Source organism: Myotis davidii, unplaced genomic scaffold (genome assembly GCF_000327345.1).
Source record: "Myotis davidii unplaced genomic scaffold, ASM32734v1 scaffold710, whole genome shotgun sequence".
Classification (NCBI taxonomy): Eukaryota; Metazoa; Chordata; class Mammalia; order Chiroptera; family Vespertilionidae; genus Myotis; species Myotis davidii.
In genome coordinates, this window is record NW_006284328.1 from 1700015 (window position 1) to 1722520 (window position 22506).

General features: G+C 43.2%; 1 protein-coding gene, 1 long non-coding RNA gene and 1 pseudogene across 2 annotated transcripts in view; 2 read left to right on the forward strand and 1 right to left on the reverse strand.

Annotated features, from left to right (window-relative positions):
- Positions 1-11995, forward strand: part of DSTYK (dual serine/threonine and tyrosine protein kinase) — a 39131-nt gene extending 27136 nt beyond the window's left edge. Inside the window, exons 6-13 of the mRNA XM_006754427.2 lie at positions 246-422; positions 1229-1358; positions 1710-1866; positions 2308-2440; positions 3718-3831; positions 8772-8886; positions 11327-11461; positions 11808-11995. Of these exons, the coding sequence (XP_006754490.1) occupies positions 246-422; positions 1229-1358; positions 1710-1866; positions 2308-2440; positions 3718-3831; positions 8772-8886; positions 11327-11461; positions 11808-11995 (1149 nt within the window). The remainder of the gene's footprint in view (positions 1-245; positions 423-1228; positions 1359-1709; positions 1867-2307; positions 2441-3717; positions 3832-8771; positions 8887-11326; positions 11462-11807) is intronic.
- LOC102756067 lies at positions 5082-7228 on the reverse strand (annotated as a pseudogene).
- Positions 11996-13691: 1696 nt separating the features above from the next.
- On the forward strand, positions 13692-16413 carry LOC107184439. Its single transcript, XR_001515274.1, has 2 exons — positions 13692-15099; positions 15945-16413. It is a non-coding gene; the product is annotated as an uncharacterized LOC107184439 (long non-coding RNA).
- The last annotated feature ends 6093 nt before the right edge of the window (positions 16414-22506 follow it).

Below are 22506 nucleotides of genomic sequence, written 5' to 3' on the forward strand. Positions count from 1 at the left end.
ATGGTGAGGTTCAGTTGGCTGGGCATCGTCCCATATACCTAAAGGCTGCTGGTTTGATTCCCGGTCAGGGGGAGTGCAGGAGGCGCTGATCTATGCTTTATCTGCAATGATGTTTCTCTCTCTCCCTCTTCCTTCCTCTAAAAAAATCAGTTAAAAATATTTTAAAAAGAATGGAGAGGGTCTGGTGTTTTTTAGTGGTTTCTGTCTCCCATCCCTCAATGTTCTTACTGTTCTTGTCCTGGCAGATCATCCAGCGCATCACGTGGGTGAGCCCACCTGCCATCACAATAGAATGGAAGAGGAAGGTGGCCCAGGAAGCCATTGAGAGCCTCAGTGCCTCCAAGTTGGCCAAAAGCATTTGCAGCCAGTTCCGGACCCGGCTCAATAGTTCTCATGAGGCTTTTGCAGCCTCCTTAAGGCAGGTGAGTATGTAGGGTCAAGCAGAGAAGAACCTCGTCCATTGGGGAATATTTTGCTCCTGTTCACATAATTTTTAAGAGGTCATATATATATTTATTCTGTTAAAGGGTGTCTGGCTCACAGGCCATATATGGCCCATGAAATCATTTGGTCTGGCCCTGCCAAGGCATTGGAGTGAATTAAGTAAATGTTTGACCAAATGTAGAAAAAACATAGGCTAATTTTCAAGTTGATAATTTTGTATGGCCTGTGAATGATGTTATAAATATCCAAATGGCCCTTGGCAGGAGAAAGGTTTCCCACCCTCTACATTAAGGATAATACCACATCACAGGAAGTTTTGTTAATAAGTTTTTCATGTGGATATTTTTCTATTTTAATTCTAGGGAGAATGCAGGGAATCAGTTAATTTCTCCCTGTTTCATTGAATAAGGAATAAAAATTGAGGGGCAGGAATTTTGTGTAAGTTTATGTAGAATTTTAGGATTGATGACAGAAAGGGATGACTATCCAAGTTCAATACTAATTTGTAATTATATGACATCTGCTTGTCCCTTTGGTGTGTGTGTGAGAGAGAATGTGTGTTATATGTGTGTGCTGGGTGAGGGTGGGTAGATGTGATATGCATCCAGGAGGAAAAATTACTACTTGTTGAGAGCCCATTATGACTAATCTCTGAGCTAAATATCTTACATACATCTTATTTAATTCTCAGTTATTCTTATGAGGCAGATATTCTTATTCAACGGGAGGAAGCCAGAGCGAGGGACTTAACTAGGTCATGTCTTTTCCGTGTGTGTCCTCCCAGCTGGAAGCTGGCCACTCAGGCCGGTTGGAGAAAACTGAGGATCTGTGGCTGAAGGTTCGGAAAGATCATGCCCCCCGCCTGGCGCGCCTTTCTCTGGAGAGCCGTTCTTTACAGGATGTCTTGCTGCATCGTGAGTCCTTTTTTCCACAAGTAAATTGGAGGAGGGTTCTCCTGTTCAGCCTTGGAGAATCCGAGTGTCCAAAGCTGCGTTCTTGCGAAGCTGCCTGGCACTCCCTGATGTGTTGTTGCATTCCTGAAGTGTGTGTGGTTCTGCTATTTATGTACTCCAAAGAACAATACTGAGGTCTATTTCCATCAAACCAGTTAGGTTACTTTCTGCTGGCTTAGAATGACATCAGAATCTCTCCCAAGCATAGTTATGACTTCCTGCCTCTAGGCAGGTCCATGGCTAAGAATTTTAGGGAGGTTGCCCAGCAAGTTCCCATCCCTCCTGCCTTATCTCTGTCTCTGTACCTTGTAGATAAACCTAAACTGGGACAGGAACTGGGCCGAGGCCAGTATGGTGTGGTGTACCTCTGTGACAACTGGGGTGGGCACTTCCCTTGTGCCCTCAAGTCGGTGGTTCCTCCCGATGAGAAGCACTGGAATGACCTGGCCCTGGAGTTTCACTACATGAGGTGGGTAGGGTCTCGTTCACCTCTGTGGGAAAAGGTCCAGAGAAGAAGCCAGAGCCTGGCATAAATTTTGTACCAAGAGCTACAGAATGCCAGGTCTCTCCACACCCAGGTCTAAGAATGTGTGGACCAGTATTTCCATGTCTGATCTGAAACTGCTCTCTTCAAGGTCTTTACTGTGTTTGGCTTGCCCTTTCCCAACATCCTAACTTCTCAGACTCATTGTTTCATTTGACTTTCTTCCTTAGTTCTTAATACCTTAGTTCTTAATCAATTTTTAGATTCCATACTTCTTTGTCCTTGTTTGAGAAGCCATTCTCCGTGCCCTCTCTCTGTACTGAGGGCCATTACCTATGGACCTAGACTAAGCATGTCTTCAGGGTGTTCCTTCCCACATGGTGGCATGCTGTGCATTATAGCCCAGACCTCTCTCCTTCCTGCCAGGTCTCTGCCGAAGCATGAGCGGTTGGTGGACCTCCATGGTTCTGTCATCGACTACAACTATGGTGGTGGCTCCAGCATTGCCGTGCTGCTCATTATGGAGCGGCTCCACCGGGACCTCTACACTGGGCTGAAGGTGAGGCGAGGCAGGGAGAGTGAGGTCCAGCTGACAGCCAGATCCGCAGGTTCTTGCCTGGCCTTTCATCCTTTCTTGTTTGTTTAGAGCTTCAGCCTTTTATAAGACATTGTTGGAATAATCAAGCTTTATTAACCTTGTTTCCAAAAAATCTTTAAAAATTTTCAGAATCTATTTTTTGGCCCAGTTCATATCCAGAATGCTATAACGTAACCACTTTTCCGTCCTGTGCTGGGAAAATCTAGACGACTCAGAAGCACAAACTTCCTGTAATGCTGCTGTTCTCTCCCTTTTTGCTGTCAGTGTATAAACCAGTTTTTGTTGTTTAGTCAACACATATGTGTAGTAGTGACTACTTTGTACAAGGCCCTTTATTAAGCACCATAGAGTTAAAAAGTATAATTACCAGGACTTTTAAGAGTCAGTGAATATTCTATGAAGATGGGGCATTTGAGTGTAACAAGTACACACTGATGGCTAACATTTGGACAGTTAGAAAGAAGAGGCCATACCAGGGGAAGGAACTAGTGCAATGCCAAGAGCATTGGAAGGCCAGTAAGGACACTCATCAACATTGGAAGAGCTGGTTCATTTGGAATTGTTGAGGGGTGAGGGGGTAGTGTGTCAAGCAATGTTTGGAGCAAGTTATAGAGGACTGAACATGTTTCCATAGAATTCAAATTCTGTTAATAGATAGCAAGAAGCTATCAAAAGATTTTATTCTAGTGAAAGACCCTCAGTTGGATGCTGCGTTTCCCTCATCTAAAATAACCACCAAAAGGACTAGAGGTTTCTTTTGTCTATGGACCGGAGCTTAGAAGAATGGGGGGAAAGCTAACCCCAGGATATCTGGGTAGGCCCCTTCCCATAGATTTCTCCTGTACCAGTTTGTTTGGAAGCTTCCAGAAGTAGGACAGAAGAATCCTTAGAAATGCTTGCAGGACCATGAGAATTCAGTATGATGTTTAGGGGTTAGAATGAGCTCATGGCTCTAGTCATTTGGTTGCACCTCTCCTAGTCACGTGGGGATTATCCAGCTGAAGTGCAGCCTCCAAGGGATTCTATCTGGCCTGCATAGCTTGCCCTTCTTTGCTTTTTATTTACTTCCCTCTCCTAACTAATTTCCTCTTCCCCCATTTTTCCATCCACTTTTCTGTCCTTGTATACCCTAGTGCAGCCAGTCTTTCAGACCCCATACAAGGAACTCTTCGTTGGTGTAAGCAGGTTGGATTGACAGGTTGTCTTGCTAGTGACAAATAAGCTTTTGTTTCCCCAAGGCTGGGCTGACCTTGAAGACACGTTTGCAGATAGCACTAGATGTGGTGGAAGGAATCCGCTTCCTGCACAGCCAGGGACTCGTCCACCGTGATATCAAACTGAAAAATGTGCTGGTAAGGAAGAGCTGCTTCTCCAGCAGAACGTGCTGCCTCTGGGTTAAGTGCTCTTTCTAGGAGAAGACTGGAGGGAAAGTAGTAGAGTGAATAGCAGAGTAGTTGGGTGGTTATTTTGGACTTAAAGTTGAGGGGGGACTTGCATCAGAGACCCAGTTCATATTGCTTTAGGTTTTTTCTCCCAACACTTGAAAACATTGAAACTTACAGAAAAATTAAAAGAGCAGTACAATGAAAGCCTATATACTGTTCACCCAGATTCATAGTCTTTATTTTTCTTAGTGGTCTCTATACACACACACACACACACACTTTTCTTATGAAAATAAATTGCAGATAACCTGTCATTCCTAAATATAGACATACCTTGTTTTATTGTGCTTTGCTCAGCACACTTCACAGATACTGTGTTTTTTATAAATCAAAGGTTTGTGACAACTTTGCCTTAAACAAGTGTACTGGTGCCTTTTTTCCAATAGCATTTTCTCCCTTCATGTCGCTGTGTCACATTTTGGTAATTTTTGTGGTTATATTTGTTATGGTGATCTGTGATTAATGACCTTGGATGTTACTATTGAAATCGTCTTGGGGCACCACAAGCCACACCCGTATATGGTGACAATTATTAAATGTATGTGTTTTGACTGCTCTACTGATTCCCTGACACACAACAATGTTGAAATTAGGCCAATTAATAACCTCACAATGACCTCAAAGTGTTCAGGTGAAAGGAAACATCACCCATCTCTCACTTTAAATTAAAAGTTAGAAATGATTAAGCTCAGTGAGGAAGGCACATCGGAAGACAAGAGGCCAAAAGCTGGGCCTCTTGTACTGGTTAGTCAAGTTGTGAATGCAAAGGAAAAGTTCTCGAAGGAAAGGAAAAGTGCAGCCCAGTAAACACACATATGCTAAGAAAACAAAACAGCCTATTGCTGATGAGAATGGTCTAGAGGTCTGGATGGAAGATTAAACCAGCCACATTTCCTTAAGTCAAAGCCTGATCCAGAGCAAGGCCCTGGTTCTTTCCAGTTCTTTTCAAGGCTGAGAGAGGTGAGGAAGCTGCAGACAAAAAGTTTGAAGCTAGCACAGGTAGGTTCACAGGGTTTAAGGAAAAACTCTGAAGCAGCAAGTGCTGATGTAGCAGCCGCAGCACGTTGTCCAGAAGATCTAGCTAAGATAATTAATGAAGGTGGCTACACTAGACAACAGATTTTCAATGTACACGAAACAGCCTTCTATTGGAAGATGCAGCTAGAGAAGACCATGGCTGGCTTCAGAGGTTCAAAGGACAGGCTGACTCTCTTGTTAGGGCTAATGCAGCTGGTGACTTCAAGTTGAAGCCACTGATCATTTACCATTCTGGAAATCCTAGAGCCCTTAAGAATCACACTAAATCTATTCTGCCTGTGCTCTATAAGTGGAACCACAAAGCCTGGATGACAGCACATCTGTTTACAACATGTTGCCTGAATATTTTAAGCCCACTGTTGAGACCTACTGCTCAGAAAAAAAGATTTCTTTTAAAATATTACTGCTCAGTGACATGTTCCTGGTTATCCAAGAGCTCTGATGGAGATGTATAAGAAGATTAATGTTGTTTTCATAGCTGCTAACAAAACATCCATTCTGTAACCGATGGAACAAGGAATAATTTTGACTTTCAAGTCTTATTATTTAAGGGATACATTTTGTGAGGCTACAGCTGCCATAGATAGTGATTCCTCTGGTGGATCTGGGCAAAGTAAATTGAAAACCTTCTAGAAAGGATTCACTATTATAGATGCCATTGAGAACATTTGTGATTCATGGGAAGAGGTCAAAATACCAACATTAACAGGGCGTTTGAAAGAAGCTGATTCCAGCTCTCATGGATGTCTTCAAAGGGTTTCAAAGTTTCAGTGGAGGCATTAGAAATGGAGCCCAAAGATGTGACAGAATTGCTACAATCTCATGATAAGACGTTAATGAATGAGGAATTTCTTCCCATGGATGAGCAAAGAAAGTGGATTGTTGAAATAACAAAGGATTTAGAATGTTACATAAACGTAGTTGTTAAAGCAGCAGCAGGGTTTGAGAGGACTGACTTGAATTTTGAAAACAGTTCCACGGTGGGTAAATGCTATCAAACAGCATCACATACTACAGAGAAATTGTTAGTGAAAAGAAGAATCAATTGATGCAGCAAACGTCATTGTTTTAAGAAATTGCTGCCGGCACTACCCTGATCAGTCAGCAGCTATCAACATTGAGGCAAGACCCTGCACCAGCAAAAAGATTACAACTCACTGAAGTCTCAGACGATGGTTAGCATTTTTTGCTGTTGTTCATATCTCTTCAGTGAGATCATAGGCTCCTGTGCATGTCATTGGAAGTAGAGCTAGCATAGTCCTTCCAGCACAGCCCCTCCTCAGGACTCCAGCCCGTTCAGACAGATTCTGGGAGGGCAGGGAGAGCCCAAGGAGACCTCAGGGAGGTGGGACCAGCCCCACAGAAGAAACTTGGGGTATGGGATCTAGGGGCAGTGTACAAGGGGCATGGTCCCCAGATCTAGCCCTAGCCTCCTTGACTGACTCACCCGTGCAGGAGTCGGGGTAAGGGCAGAGCTCCATACCCAAGTCACCAGTCAGCTGGTAATAGCGTCAGCATATGGGGGCAGGGCTCAACCCATGCCCCAGGCTCCCTCTGCTGATGAGGGGGGCACTCTGGGGGGAAGAACCACCTTTCGTGTTTGCTCCTTTGCAGTGGGCAGGGCAGCTAGTAGTAGAGGAGCCGCAGTCATTCCCTGGGAACAGTCAAGGGGCACCCTGGATGGCAGTGTAAGGAGGTGGTGTGACTGGGAGGTGAACCAGATCCTCACAGGGTGGGGGGCTTGAAGGCACTGAGGAGGCGAAGGTCAAGCAGTGAACTGGTAGGAACAGGGCCCGCTCCGTGTTATGCTCTGTGGCATGCTCCTTGGTGGCCAACAAGTTGATCTCATGCTGCCGCTGCTGTTGCTGCAGCCAGAGTTTAGTTCGTGGATGACGGAATGTGCAACAGTAGTTAAAGAGGATGAGGACAGTCCAGAGCGGCCAGAACCACCAGAGCTCGTAGTAGTAGGTGCAGCAGCCAGGCTGCCTGTAGCAGTGACCACTCTCACAGAGGTAGGGCTGGTGGTTCACTCCTATGCAAAGCTCTCAGAGCTGTCATGTGACATGTAAAGTGCCCCTCAGGCCTCCTCGCTGCTGGCCCGAACCATGCCTCCACCTACAGTTCCCTAAAGACTGCAGCCTCCTCTACCATCAGCCACCCTGCCCCTGCCACCTCTGCCTCTACTGCCATGGTCCCTGCCCAGCCCATCTGCACTACTGCCACCATCAGTCTGAGGCCAAAGCTCCCATCCTGATGGTTAGCATTTTTTACCAATAAAGTATTTTTTAGTTAATGTATGTACCTTGTTTTTTAAAAGATATATTGCTATTGCACACTTAACAGACTTACAGTATAATATAAAAATAACTTTGATGTGCACTGGGAAACCAAAAACTTCATGTGACTTGCTTTATTGCAATATTATATTGGCTTTATAGAAGTGTTCTGGAACCGTACCTGCAATATCTCTGAGGTATGCCTGTACTTCAGCTTGTATCTCCTAAAAAAAGGGGGGGGGGATATCTTCTATGTAAATTAAAATGCCATATCATGCCCACTGGCATGGCTCAGTGGTTGAGCATTGACCTGTGAACCAGGAGGTCACTGTTCAAATCCCAGTCAAGGCACATGATTGGTTGCAGGCTTGATCCCCAGTGTGGGTTGTGCAGGAGGCAGCTTCAGTGATTCTCTCTCATCATTGCTGTTCTCTCTCTCCCTCTCCCTCTCTGAAATCAATAATACACACACACACACACACACACACACACACACACAATTCAGTGATTCTCTCTCATCATTGATGTTCTATCTTTCCCTCTCTCTTCCTCTCAGAAATCAATAAAAATATATTTTTTAAAATGCCATTATCACACCCAAGAAATTTAACACTGATACAATACTATTAGTTAATATACTGTCTGTATTAAGATTTTCCAGTTGTCCCAAGTATGTCCCATTATCTCACATACAGTCTATTTATTTAATCCAAGATCCAAGCCAAGGATCATACAGTGCATTTTGTTGTCATATTTCTTTAGCCTCCTTTAATCTAGAATAGTTCTTCCGCCATTTTCGCTTTGTGACAGTGATATTTTTAAGGATTCCAAGTCTTGTTATTGCTTAGGGTTTGATCAAGAATACTGGACCAAGATGGGTAAATGCTCCTTAAAATGTCATGAGACTCTTTTCTAAATTACAAAGAATCTTTTGACGTACTCCTCTCAAGAACAGATTGGATTATTCTTGGGTTGTCTCTGGCATCACTTAAATGATGTGTAAAGACAGCAATTTGGGGGAAAGGAAAGATCTTCCTAAAATTATAGGCTGAAATCTAAGAGGCTTCTCAATTTCCAAATCAGACACAGGTTTATTCTCTTGGACCTTTAGGAAAGGAAACTACAGAGAATTCCAGAAACTTCCTTCAGCTGCCCAGAGGACCTCAGTGTTCTTACTTAGAAGCTTTGTTCCCTGGTGCCTGGAGGTCAGAGGATAATAATCAGGAACTGAAATACTTCCCACAGTGTTCTTCACTTATTCATTCTTCCTGATTCTTTCAAGCTCCTGAAAGTGCCGGGCACTATGCTAAGTGCTGGGAACCCCAAGATGAAAAAGGCAGTCCCCCCATCAGGTTGCTTACAGTCTGGGGAGAAGATACTATTGGGAATGAATCTGGAGACAGGGAGGCAGGAGGCAGGATTGGTTAAATACTGCTGTGAGGTAGACACCTACTTGCAAGTTTGGGGATGCAGCTGGGCTGAATGCTCTGTGCAGGATCAGACAGGGTGACTCTTACCCTGCTTTGTTGGCAGTTGGACAAGCAGAACCGAGCCAAGATCACTGACTTAGGATTCTGCAAGCCAGAGGCCATGATGTCAGGCAGCATTGTGGGGACGCCAATCCATATGGCCCCTGAACTTTTCACAGGTAAGCTGGAGGGCAGGGAGTGGGTTTGGATGGGGCTCTGTACTCTAACCTGAGTGCTACCCTTTGAGCTACGGGCAGATCCAGCACAGGCAAGGGAGGAAAGAGAACAGGAAAAGCTAAGACAAGTAGGGGAAAGTAAAGAGGAAAAGTGCAAATAAGAGTCGCCAACTATTCTTTTGGATGTCTCTCTGGGCCATAACCAGCCAATTATTTAATCATAAAGAATTTATTGATAACTCCTATACTATGTTAGGAGTTGTTGCCTATTATTAAAAGAACTTATAGCCGAAACCGGTTTGGCTCAGTGGATGGAGCGTCGGCTTGCGGACTGCAGGGTCCCTGGTTCGATTCCGGTCCAGGGCATGTACCTGGGTTGCGGGCACCTCTCCAGTAGGAGATGTGCAGGAGGCAGCTGATCGATGTTTCTCTCTCTCTATCTCTCTCCCTTCCTCTCTGTAAAAAATCAATAAAATATATTTAAAAAAAAAAAAGAACTTATAGATAGCAGAGATATACTAACAGGTAAAATAACTTAAGAGGGCAGTATAAGACAACATGTGATAAAATGCTAAGTTAAATGCTACATGATGTAATGTTGGTATTCAGAAAAGGGATAAATGAAGGTTGAAATGTCTGATAGTTTTGTGGTAGAGGTAATATTTTAGTTAGAGCTTGAGTCTGATCTGGAAAAATTGGTAAGTGGGAAAGGAATTCATATTTATTAAGTATATTCTTTGAGCTAGGCAGCATATATTTTTTCATATATTTTATTCCATTTAATCCTCACTAGAATTCTGCAGTGATATTGATGCATTTTTGTGTCTATATAAAGGATAAGTTAAGTCAAGGCCAGATTGCTGAAGAATCCATCCAGGACACTGAGCTAGAAGTCATGGAGCTAGGAATGGAATCGAGGTCTTTCTGTCTCTAGCGTCTAACCATGTATCATACAAGAAAGAAAATTCTGGAAGCTGAGGAATGGAATATATGAGAAAAAATGCGGAATAGAAATAAGCATGACAGGAAAGAAATCCATTTGGGGAATATTAGCAAGCCAGGTTGGAGGGAAAATGCAATGAGCTTGAAATTCACACAGAGGAGTGAAGAATTAATGTTGAAGAAATAAGGTGCTATTGCACTCTTGAGCAGGTAAGGAATGAAAAATGTTTATGGAAGATTAGCTTAGCAGGAGTAGGTAGAGGGAACTTGAGTGGCAAAAACCCACATAGGGAAATGGAGGCTGTCTTCATGATTAGGTTGTGCTAAAACAAAAAACAGTGACATATTTGAAATAATTCAGAGGAGGAATGGGCAAGTTTTTTTAAAAGTTAATATGAATGATGAACAGAAAAGAATGACTAAACGATCACTCCAAGATTTGATCCTGTCTGAGTGGATGAAGAGGGGTTGTATGATTGTTGGGGAAGATGGAAGGTGGCATTGGTAGTAGTTAAATTAGCAGTCTATCTGAATTCCTCTCATCAGCCTCATGCACAAGTCCTCCCCCAGCCCGTCACTGAGTGATCCACGTAAGGATTAGGAGTTAGCTGGAGGGCGATAGTCCTGCCCACATCGAACAAAGTACACAGTCATCCTTTCTCTTTCTCTAGACTTCTTCTTTAAAATTAAATTTCTGCAGAACCAAGTAATAGAAGCTCTAAGCTAAACTAGAAATAAACTATTTAGATGTCTATTAATATAATACCTAAATTCTGAGAGAATCATTGGAATACTGAATCTCAATGAAAATGAAATGCATCTAGTAAAACATGGATTAATTTCACAAATAAAACAATAACTCAAAGAAACCAAATACAACACCGCACGTATGATATGGTTCCATATAAATGAAGTTCAAAACTAAAGAAAAAAAATTAAATTTCTCTTTCCCCTGTTATCGTGTGTTTTGGCTACTTCGTATTTAAATTCTTTTGAATTGTTTCTACTGCAGTCCATTCTGTTGCTGTCAGAATAATCTTTCTAAAATACTCTTCTTCATGTCATCTATTGCTCTAAAGCATAAATGACTTCTGCTGTCCACTGACTCCTGACTCTTCTGTCTGCCTATAAAAATCTTTATACTCTGGTTCCAACTTGCCCACCCACCTGTATTTCTAACTTTATTTCCCTAATATGACCTTTCAGGATTAATCTTTCTGACTGTCCCATTAAAATAAAAGGCATGTTTTCCTTCTCCTTTGTCAAGTTCTGGTCTTGGGGCTCTTAATATCTAGCTTTAGCCTTCACTGCCGTAGTTCTTTTTATTATACTAGTAAAATGGGCATTATGAATGTGTCCTGCCTAACAGGGTGGTTATGAGAGAGAATGGATGATAAAAGCTTTAGATAAAAGTGTGTAAAGACCTCTGCAGGTGCAAGTTAGTGGTGATGGTATTGCTGTCTCTCCCTGGCTCACTGCGTGTCACCCCTTCTTGCTCTAGGGAAGTATGATAATTCCGTGGATGTCTACGCTTTTGGCATTCTTTTCTGGTATATCTGCTCAGGCTCTGTCAAGCTCCCTGAGGCATTTGAGAGGTGTGCCAGCAAAGACCATCTCTGGAACAATGTGCGGAGAGGTAAGAGCCACAAGCCCTACTTTGTCCAAACTCCCCTGTTAAGAGCAGACTGAGACCAGGCACTGCAGCAGGGCCTCCCATCAGGCAACACATTCCGGAACTATCTCAAGAAGGCTTTTCTTTAAAATTTCCAACTCTTCAACTTGCTATGCCAGTGTGTTCCAGGTTACCATCACTGTTACTGTTAGGTTCCAACCTAGGTATTTGCAGTTGAAGTCAAAGCTTATTACATTCTTGAGCATCCTGAGCCCCAGCTGGGTCATCAGCCTGATTGCTGAGCATGCCTGTTGGTTGTATTGGTCGCCCTCTCACTAACTCTGGTCTATTTCCATGCTCCTTTCTCTAGGGGCCCGCCCCGAACGCCTTCCTGTGTTTGATGAGGAGTGCTGGCAGCTGATGGAAGCATGTTGGGACGGCGACCCCTCTCAGAGACCTCTCTTGGGCATTGTCCAGCCCATGCTCCAGGGCATCATGGACCGGCTATGCAAGTCAAATTCTGAACAGCCAAACAGAGGGCTAGATGATTCTACTTGAAAGCAAAGACCTTTCTCTTTTACTCTTTATTCTTTCCTTCCCCCACTTTTTGGCCATGGGAAGAATTTGACAGTTTTTTAAGAGAGCTCCCAGGGGAACTGATGCTTGCTGGGCAGCTTGAGAGTCCCCAGGCAGAGGTGACTCCTGGATAGTGCTGTCCGAATGGCTGAGCATATTCAGCAGTTCACTGATGCCTCAAGCTATTTCTTTAGCAAAAGATTGTCTAGGACATGGGTAAAAGGCTGAAGAAAGCAATGTTCTGGCCTCAGAACTGAAAAGGAGGTAAATGTTACCATTGTCTGTTTCACTGTATGTTTCTAAGACAAGTGGGACACTGCATTGGCAATAGTATTAAAAACCACAATTTTCATAGTTTTGGCATTAGCTAAGGATAGTTTGGTTCTATCCAGTTGTCAGAACCATTAGAAAATGTAAGCTCGGTTCTGGAATTGTGAAAACATAGGCGCAAAAACTTAACGTGCGGATACTGGTTGCAATAGAGATCTCTGGTTGCAATAGCCAGAGGCCCCAGCGATAATACTAGAAACAAAGCTCTCTGTTCCTTCCAATGCCAGTGTGTTTACACTTATAGGACCACATAGCCCTGACTTCTGGGAGAGTACTTCACAGTTATATCACCAAGAGGCCACAAAGACAAAAGTGTGTGTGTGCGTGTGCGCGAGCTATTGGGTTTTGAGTTACCACTACTCCTAAAATAGAATCTCTTCTACCCTTGGGTCTTCATTTTTTTTTTTCTCTTTTCATCCTCAAGATGAGGAAGCGCCAGTTAACAAGATACTTAGGGATGAGTATCTGAGTAAAATTGCCTCAGTCTGAAGTATTTGGTGAGCCTGAGAAGTGGACAGTGATCTGGAGGCCGTGGGTCTCCATACAAACCCACTAGACAGATACCAGCTTGTTTTTTAAAACTTAAAAAAAAACCCAGAAACTCTTCCTTTTGAGTTTGAATCTAACACACTGATGTTTTTCAACTTGGTTGTTGAGCTTTTTAACCAAGGTTTCTTCTGCCACTTGTCCCTCTTTTTTCCTTATTTTAAATGTTAGCAGAAGAGAACCAGTTGGAAGAGAAGAACACTTTTTGTAGTTTCGTGTGTGCCCCTTACCCCGGGTGTTAGTGCCTGGGGAGGGCGCCTCCCTTGCATTCAGAAGGTGGGCGGTGGTCTTGGGAGAGTTTGCCATGAAGTGTGCATCAGAAGAGAAATTCTTATGCCAGTCAAAGGAAGGGGAACAATTTAAACATTGGTGCATCTCAGATCGTCATTTCAAGCCTCCCTCAACCAAATAGTCCATTCTATTTAGAAAAAGAGGTAGGTGAGGGAATAGACAGTGGAGTGAGTAACTTGTCCATCTGCCTCAGCTCCAAGCACTATGGTCTGACCCTGTGCCCAGTCCCAAACTGGGAAACAGTCCCTGAGTAGGTGTGTAAGATAATGGGCAGGTTCGCTGCTGGAATTTTCTAGGGTTGTCACAGAGTGTCCATCTCTCAAACATTAACGGTATACATGGGTCTACAAAAATTTTTCATATAACTTTAAAAAATATTTTTTTATTGATTTCAGAGGAAAGGAGAGGGAGAGAGAGATAGAAACATCAATAATGAGAGAGAATCATTGAGCAGCTGCCTCCTGCATGCCCCCCACTAGTGATCAAGCCCACAGACTGAGCATGTGCCCTGACCAGGAATCGAACTGTGACCTCCTGGTTCATAGGTTGACGCTCAACCACTGAGCAACACCGGCCGGGCTCATCTAACTTTTAAAGTTCAGTTTTTAACTCTGGCCCTCCTGGGCTCTGATTATGACCTGTATGAGTATAGTAGCCCCTTGAGCACTCGTAGCCCTTTAGAAACCCATATAGAGTCCTAAAAACCTTTTGACTTGCAAATGACAGGTTGACTGACCCAGTGTCTTTGGGTTCTATAGGCTCCAGGCTTGTTTGGTGGAATGTTCAGTGTATCTCTTAGAATTTTTAACACTTACTTCAAGTAACTCTATTCTTGTCAGCATTAACTCGTTGCCCTTATGGGGACTATGATGGGCCTTCCAGGAAGCCATGTTTCAAGTTTAAAAAGTAGAGGCGAGTAGTCTCTACTTGATGGAAAATCTGTATAAGTCTTGTTCTGTATGACATTTCAAGAAAGCTTTATATAGTAGTTCCTTTTTCTAGAAATTTCAAGAAAGTTTTATATAGTTCCCTTTTCTAGTCATTTTAACTCTGACTATAATCAGGAGTCTGTGCTCCCATTATGGAGACCACATTCCTAACATTCTTCGGAAGCCTTAGTTCATACCCCCATTCAGACATGGGAGGTTAGGTTTGCCGCCACCGGAGTCCCTTTTCAATTTCTCCCTGTGGCTTAGGGAGAAACTGAAAAACTCCAGCATCAGTTTTCTAGCAGATTCCCCATATTTTTTGCCTGAGTGGGGAGGAAAGGGCTAATGGACATGTAATTGTGTTATAGTTCATTAAGTTTTCTTTTTAAAAGGCATTCTGACAAAAGGTGCAGAATATTCCTGAAAGTCTTCAGGCTATCAAAGCCCCATGTAGACACTTGGAGGTGTTATTTAAACACTCAGCAGGCTGAGTGCAGGAGTACATATGTGTAACACATGTATACTGTGCTTTTGTTTTACAACATTGTTAGCAAATTTCAGATTCCTTTTTCCTTGGCACCCATTATTATTAAAGTAATGGAATGCCGTGAAATGTACTGTATTGTATATTACTTGGGAAGATACTAGGTATTAAAGAAGTTTGGTGGCAATTGGGCTGTTAAGGGCTTAGCAAGACCAAAGTCTGAAGATTTTACCTCCTAGCTTTGGGCTAGTGGTGAGGGTTGGGGGTGGGGGGTGGCACAGAGAAGGATGAGATGAAATAATTACCCTGTGTTCTATTCTTCTAGTCAGTTTAATTATGGCAATTTCCCCGAAAAGGAACACCTGGGCATTTTTAATGCCCTTGCAGTCTGATCACTTATGTTGCTTCAGAACTGAGTGGGGGACCTTTCTGCAGAGCAGTTGGAAGAATGGAGTCTGGAGCCAGGAGTGGCTCACCTGTGCCTAAGGAGCCAGCAGCAAAGCAAGGTCAGTCATGGATGGAGGAATGCTCGCTTGGGTGAGGTTTCCACACGCATGCCCTAGCCCCTTGATCCTCTGCGGAGAGTAGCTCTGGAAAGTACTGGTTCTTCCCAGACCAAAGAGTCACTTGTGACTACATCAGTTGCAGGGGGACAGAGCATAGGCAGCAGCTTCTCCTAATTTTTAACACTAAAAGTCAAGGGAACAGTGAAGAAAGGATACATTACTACCACCGATATAGGGGCATGGTCGACCTCAACTAGTGCCAGTCAGCTCTTCAATGCATTTTTTTTTTTTCATCTTTGCTTGAGCTGTCAAAGGGGTTGGAAACATTTTTTTGTTACCGGAGAAGTGGTTTGGGCTGCAACATGATACATGCACTGAATGACACTTTATTTTTTGGTTTTTATTCGGCACTGACAAGCCACGGGGGAGTGGGGGTCACAGTAGCACTTGGGGGATAGAGACGCCCTCTGGCCTTGCTTTGGCAAGAAGGCAAGCTTGGTGTTCTATCTGCCCAATCAGGGACCTTCAAACTCCACAGTGCATCAGAGCGGTCTCAACGGCCTTCCCAGAGTCCATTGCCAATAGAGGAGCTTCTTTGAGATTTCAAAGCTTGATTTTGGGATTTGCTGGCTCAAATAACCCACTTTCTCTTAAGAGAGGAAAAAAAAGAGAGGGTTTATCCTTCTAAATATGGAGGTGGGGTGGTTAGGGCTAGTGGAGGTTAATAGATAAGGAGGGAATAACCTTGAGAAACTTACATTGCAAACTCCCTTGGGGGTTTCAAGTAGCACTACTGTTCTTACAAGGGTTTTATTTTTAACTTCACCTGCTGTGTTAACATCCAGTCCAGCTGAGAGGATGGCAGAGACTGTGAACACCTGGCACTGGGTAGGCCTTCTTCCCCAGAGGGTTGAAAAGAAAATCGGTCTGGACAGCTGGTTGTCTTTTGTCTTTATGTAATATTTTTGTTTGTTGTAAAGCACTAATGTTTATTACAGTGTTAAATAAAAGTGTAACATACTAAGTGTGTAGATAAAAGTGCAATAACTAGAGAAATTACTTTGGCACAAACTTCAGTCCTTACGTGCTCTCCTTTCTTGTGCTCCCCGTCTCTTTCCACACTGTTACATTTCTGCATTGTTACAGCAGGACCCTGTTAATTGTGCGTATTTTTAAGAGACGCAATGAAGGGATAAGCCTTCGCTTCATGTAATTCTGAAGGGTTGGGTTTGGTTTTATAGAGTATTCTGTATACTTGTTTGGATGTACAAATAGCAGATGTGCTGTATAATAAAGACCGCATTAACGTTTTAAGTTCATGTGTGTTTGGCTTTTGTTTCCCCTGTGTCACCAGGACACTCCCTATTCTGTCCCTTTTCCACGGGGACCTCTGCAGTCAGATGTCTTTCAGTTTGTCTTAGAGGTGGATACGGTAGAACATGCTGCTCCCCCATAGATCACTCCTGATTCCCAGGTACTTGACATTAGCACGACCAGAAAGTGGGGCAAGGAAATGGGAGGTGGGACAGTGGAGAAGAGAGGGCAAGGCGCGGTGATAGCAATTTAGTTTTCAGAGCCTTTCCTAGGTTCACACACGTTTCTCCAGCTTCTGTCCAGCACAAACTTGCAGCATTCTGAGCTCATGCACATGCCTAGCTCTTCTTTATCACACTGGGAGGGGATGTGGGGCTGGAATCTACATACCGGACCATCTGCATTTGGAATGTTTGAATTTTCTATTTAGGCTCACCCCGCCTTCTGATGTGCTTGTTAGGCAGTGCTCGGCAGGCACCAGCAGTGGCCACTGCCAGCAGAGGGGCACTAGCTGTGGTCACCAGGAAGTGTCAGCAGGCTGCATGCCACCTTCTGTAGGGTGTACTTGTTTGGGTTACTATTTCATGCTTATATGGCTGCATCACTTTGTGCTGTAACTGCTTGTGATTTGACTGCAATACAAGTTCAGCCAGGAGATGGCAGCACAACTTAAACAGCTTATGTGTTTGTTTGTTTTTTAATATATTTTATTGATTTTTTACAGAGAGGAGGGAAGAGGGATAGAGAGCTAGAAACATCAATGAGAGAGAAACATCGATCAGCTGCCTCTTGCACAGTCCCCACTGGGGGTGTGCCCCCGCAACCAAGGTACATGCCCTTGACCGGAATCGAACCTGGGACCCTTCAGTCTGCAGATCGACACTCTATTCACTGAGCCAAACCGGGTTAGGGCTTTTTTATTGTCTTAAAGGAAAAGCTAACGTTGAATCTCAGTGGTTCTCTGCCTTCCCCTACACACAAGGCATGTAATGCACATGAGCTTCTTACACTTGTGAAACTCTCACTAATCCCAGCCCGCCCTTCACAGCCAAATACACCCCATCTCACATGCTATCCCCTGTGCTGTAGTATAGTTCATGTGAGTCCTCTTAACTTCCTCTCTAACCATTACTACTTTGGAAAAAATAGCTTATAGTGTAAGTATACATGTTTAGGTTGTGTATGCTTCTCCAAGAACACATCGATCAGCAGGCTTGTTACTTGAGTAAGGCAATTCGGGTGGCCTCCCTGGTCCTGTGACTGGGTGGGGTTCCAAGGGGAGAGTCCACCACGTTTCTGAACACTGTTCAATTCAACTTAGAAATGTCTACCTTTAGTAGAACCCCAAGGTGTCTGTGAAGTGCAGTTATCGTGGGTGGCCACTGAACTGGTTGAGGTCTCTTACGGGCTTCCTTAGGGAGGGCCTGTTCCTTAGTATATTCTAAAGGTGGTATTTCAGATCTGGAAAAATAGACATTATAAAGCTAGCTATTCACCTGGGGAAAAAATAGACTCAAATCATGCACACAAAAAAGTATACTAAAGATCTAAATATTAAAGATAGAACTATAAAGGAACTTGATAATGGTATACACGTTGAATGTTTATTATATACTAGGCACTATTCTAAATTATATCTATCTATATATCTACATATATAGATACATAGATATATTCACTTAACCTTCACCAGAACCCCACTTTACTGATGAGAATATTAGTACCACAGTCAAGCAATTGATAAATGCCAGAGCTGGGATTTGAATCTAAGAAGTCCAGTTCCAGAACCTCTCATTCTGCATCTAACTACTATGCTTTCTGCTTCCAGGAAAAAATGTGTGTAAGTATGTTCATTTATTGTTTGGAGGAAGAGAGAACTTTTTTGAGGGTGATCAGAAACCCAAAAGCCATAAAGAAAAAAATGATAGAAATTATAAAGAACATATATACGTCCAAAGATACCAAAAGCAAAATTAAGACAGATCATTAATTTGGAGAGAATAATTATATAACTGATAAAAACATTCATATTCCTAATATATGAAGAAACCAATAAAAAATAAAAACAAATTGGCTAATTAAAAATTTGAAAAATATATTTATCCTCACCTAGTAACCAGGAGGAATGCATATAAAAACCAAAAAGATATTTCCATCTATCAGATTCCCAAAGATAAATATTAGAAACCTCTTTATAAGTGTGGGTTATGAGCACTACTTTTCATATAGTGTTGGGAAGTGAATATAGCCACAAAAGACCAATTTGTCAGTACTTAATATAAACACTTTAAATGTATTAACAGCTAATTAAATTATTTTCAAAGTTAATGTATTTTTAATTGAGTTTATTGGGTGACATTAGTTAATTATATAGGTTTCAAGTGTACAACTATAATACAAGATCTGTATATTGTAGCATATGTTTACAGCTAATTGGAGGCAAGGACAAGACTAACTCCCATGTCCCCTCATTCCAAGGCCAGTTTTCCTTTCTTTTTTTTCTTTTTGTTGTTTTTTTTTTATTGCTTAAAGTATTACAAAGGGTATTACATATGTGTTCATTTTTCTCCCCCCGCCCTTGACAGTCCCCTAGCCTCCCCTATCAGTTTTCCTTTCTTAATTATGCTCCCCTCTGGCCCTCTGAGTTGAAGAGGAGGCTGGCAAATGAGCTTCTTCATCTCTCTTCCAGCCATGGGGTCTGGCAGAGCCTCATGAGTAGGACCCTCCATCCAATTCAGGCAAAAGGAGGAGTCTGTGGCAGCTGGTGTCATCCACCAAATTGCCCTGGGTTGCAAGAATAGCTTTGGAGGAGCTTGCTGAACCAGAAGCTGGGGCGAGGGGTGCAGGCCAGGGTAGGTGAAGGGACAGGCAGCCCGAGGATGCCGCCAAGTGCTCACAAGATGTGGGGTTAGGGGCGAGGGGGAGTGAAGACCAGCTGGGCCCAAGTTTTCCCTGAGGTGTAACTTTGATAATTTGCTGCATTTCAATGACTACACCCAAGGAGGGGTTGGCTCCAAGAAGCAGAAGCCACTGTGATGGTGGGATTATTAAAGAAAACTGAATGACAGTTGTTAAAAACGGACCATCGCGATAAATATTGGGACCACGGCAGTGGAAGTTTACAGTGGGGACGAGATGGGGCTCAATTCTGAATACAGTTTGGGCAATTCATAGCCAAGGGATTTTAAGGTGTGGCAAAGTGTCCATATTAGAATTGATAAAATACAGTAGCTTGGATCTCTTCTTTGAACTCCAAGTCTGTACGGTCACTTGAATTTCCGACAGGTTCCTTAAACCCAATGTGTCCCAATCTGGACTCTCCATCTACCTTGCCAGAGCTGTTCCTTTCCCTGCATTCCCTGTGGCGGCAAATGGAGTCGCCCCAACTAGAAACATCTTAGTCATGCCAGTCTTCTGACCCTTTATCACAGTGGTTCTCAACCTTCTTAATGCCGCGACCCTTTAATACAGTTCCTCATGTTGTGGTGACCCCCAATGTCATTGTTACAAATTGAACATAATTAAAGCATAGTGATGAATCACAAAAACAATATATAATTATATATGTGTTTTCCGATGGTCTTAGGTGACCCCTGTGAAAGGGTCGTTCGACCCCCAAAGGGGTCAAGACCCACAGGTTGAGAACCGCTGCTCTATCAGTTCTGTCTCTTACATCTCTCTTGAAGACATTGCCTTCTCTCCTCCCTTTATCGTGGCTTTGATTCAGGTCTTCCGCGGCTCTCCACAGGATTACAGCAGTAATCTCTTAATTGCTCTCCATTCCTCTAATGAATCCCTACTCTGCTCTGTCCTTGTTTTCTTTCTTAAGCAGCAATTTGATCTTATTCCTTGCTTTTAAAATCCTACATGAAGACTCTACCCCCCAAATAGACAAAGGACATGAAGAGGCCACCTCACAGAAGAGAAAAATACACATTTACACATGTGAAGTGTTGTTCATCTTCATTATGAAAATAAATGTAACAATGACATTATTCATCTATTCAATTGTCAGTTTGTGAGAACTGATGATAATGAATTGATTACAAGAGTGTTGAGAAATACTCCTATATATCATTGCTGGAGTACAATATTTTTGGATGACTTTTTGGCAATGTTTTGGATATGTCAAAGAATGCAAATTGTCTATTATCTCTGATCCTCAATTACTGCATTTGGTCAAATTGGGCTGATATCTACCCTAACGGCCTTAAAGAAGTGAGATAACTTAGGAGAAAGTGATCTACATAAAAGGCCAATATACTAAGTGTCCCTTTGCCCAGCTGACATGTTCAGTGACCACCAGGGGGCAGACACTCAATGCAGGAACTGCCGTGATGTGCACTGGCCATTTATAGAGAAAGGGCAGCGGGGACCTCGGGCGACAAAGCAACACTCGGCTTCCCCCAAGTAGGACACAGGCCCGGCCACCACCAGTCCCACCCCTCCGCAACACCCCACCAAATCACAGCTGGCGCTGCCGAGACCCCGTGGCCAGCCCAGAAACGGTCGTTGTGGGCGCCCAGTAATGCTGTCATGCAGCAACACCTGGCTTCCTCTCCCTAGCGACTAGCCTCCTTGGAGTTTCTTCAGCCCAGAAACACGACTTGCTTTATAGCCTGTTGGAAACATTTACACTTTAACCAAATGTCTGTGAAGCGTCTTCCGGTGCCTCATCTCATTTGGTCCTCACAGAAGTCCTGGAGTAGATAGATAGGAGGCTCCGTGGAATCCTATTTTCGTTAGCCAGAAAATGGAGATTTAGAAAGCTTAGAAACTTGACCCGACTGAAAAGAAGTAAGAAATGGTGGACCTTGAAAATGACTTCAGGTTTTCACACTGCACAGAATATAGTCAAACACTGTTGCAGTTAAATATTTTACCCTTTGTTCTCACTGCGTGACCTACAATAATAATCTGCGTCGGGTTGATATTTACTGCTGTATTTCTGACAATCACCTGAAAGAGAAGTTGGGGTGCTTCACTGGGCTGGAAAAAGTTTAGCTAAATCAGAAAGCAGGTCTAATTAAGCGAGTTTATTCTATATACATGAAAGGCTGTTGACTTGTGCATGCCCGATACATATAAAGCTCTCGCTGGCACCAATCACATGCATGTGTTTTGATCTGTCATTGTCGATCACATATTTGGTCTACGCTTCTATTATAGAGAAAGGGCGGGCAGCGATATTAAAAACATTTCTTCTAATTAATTTCCTTTCAATTCATGCACTGGGCCACTAGTTTGTAAATAACAGTACCTGATATTCACGGGGTACTTGTTGTTCTATGTACTTCATATGTCACCTCATTTAATCTTCACAATAATTCTGTAAGTACTACTATCACCTCCATTTTACATATAAGAAAACTGAGGCACAGAGAATAAAATATTGCCCAAAGGGTGGAGCTGGGATTCCTGGCGTTAAACCCACACAGGTGATCTGGCTTTTTGTAGCGACCTACAACGCAGCTGTTGTTTTGTGATAGCCCACAGCATCCATAGTTGAAACTTGTTTGTACAGAATTTGCCTCCTCGTTAGTTACCATCAGCTGGCTGTCTCTAATTGCTTTGTGTATCTCATCACAGTCTGTCCGCGCTCCGGGGTACTCAGCCCACCTCTCATTTCACTTCCTTTTCAGTGCCCTGGTCAACCTTGGGAAACCCTGAGGTAAAGGCCTAATAAACACTGCCGCGCATTTCTAGGAGATCAATGGCATATCTTTACAAATGTAAAGGCGGATACACAATAACTAGCTACATACAGGTGAGTACGCGCCTCGGCTCCACATTGGATCGCTGGGGCTGACCTTTCCAGCTTTCCTGTCAGTCGTGTTTGCCCGGAACCTTTCCTGCGGAGGCTGATGCTGCCGCCCGGGACATCACCGCTGAACACATAACAGAGCAGTCCTAGTCGTCTAACTATATGCCTGAAATTTCTAGCTCACGTACATAACCCGGGAAGAAACATCCTCAAGTGCATGCGCTTTTTAAAGTACAAAGTGACGAAAATACTTTTATTCCTTAATAAATATCATAATCAAACGATTTCCACAGAGCCTGTTTTCCTTTTTGGTTAGGCATATATTTGGA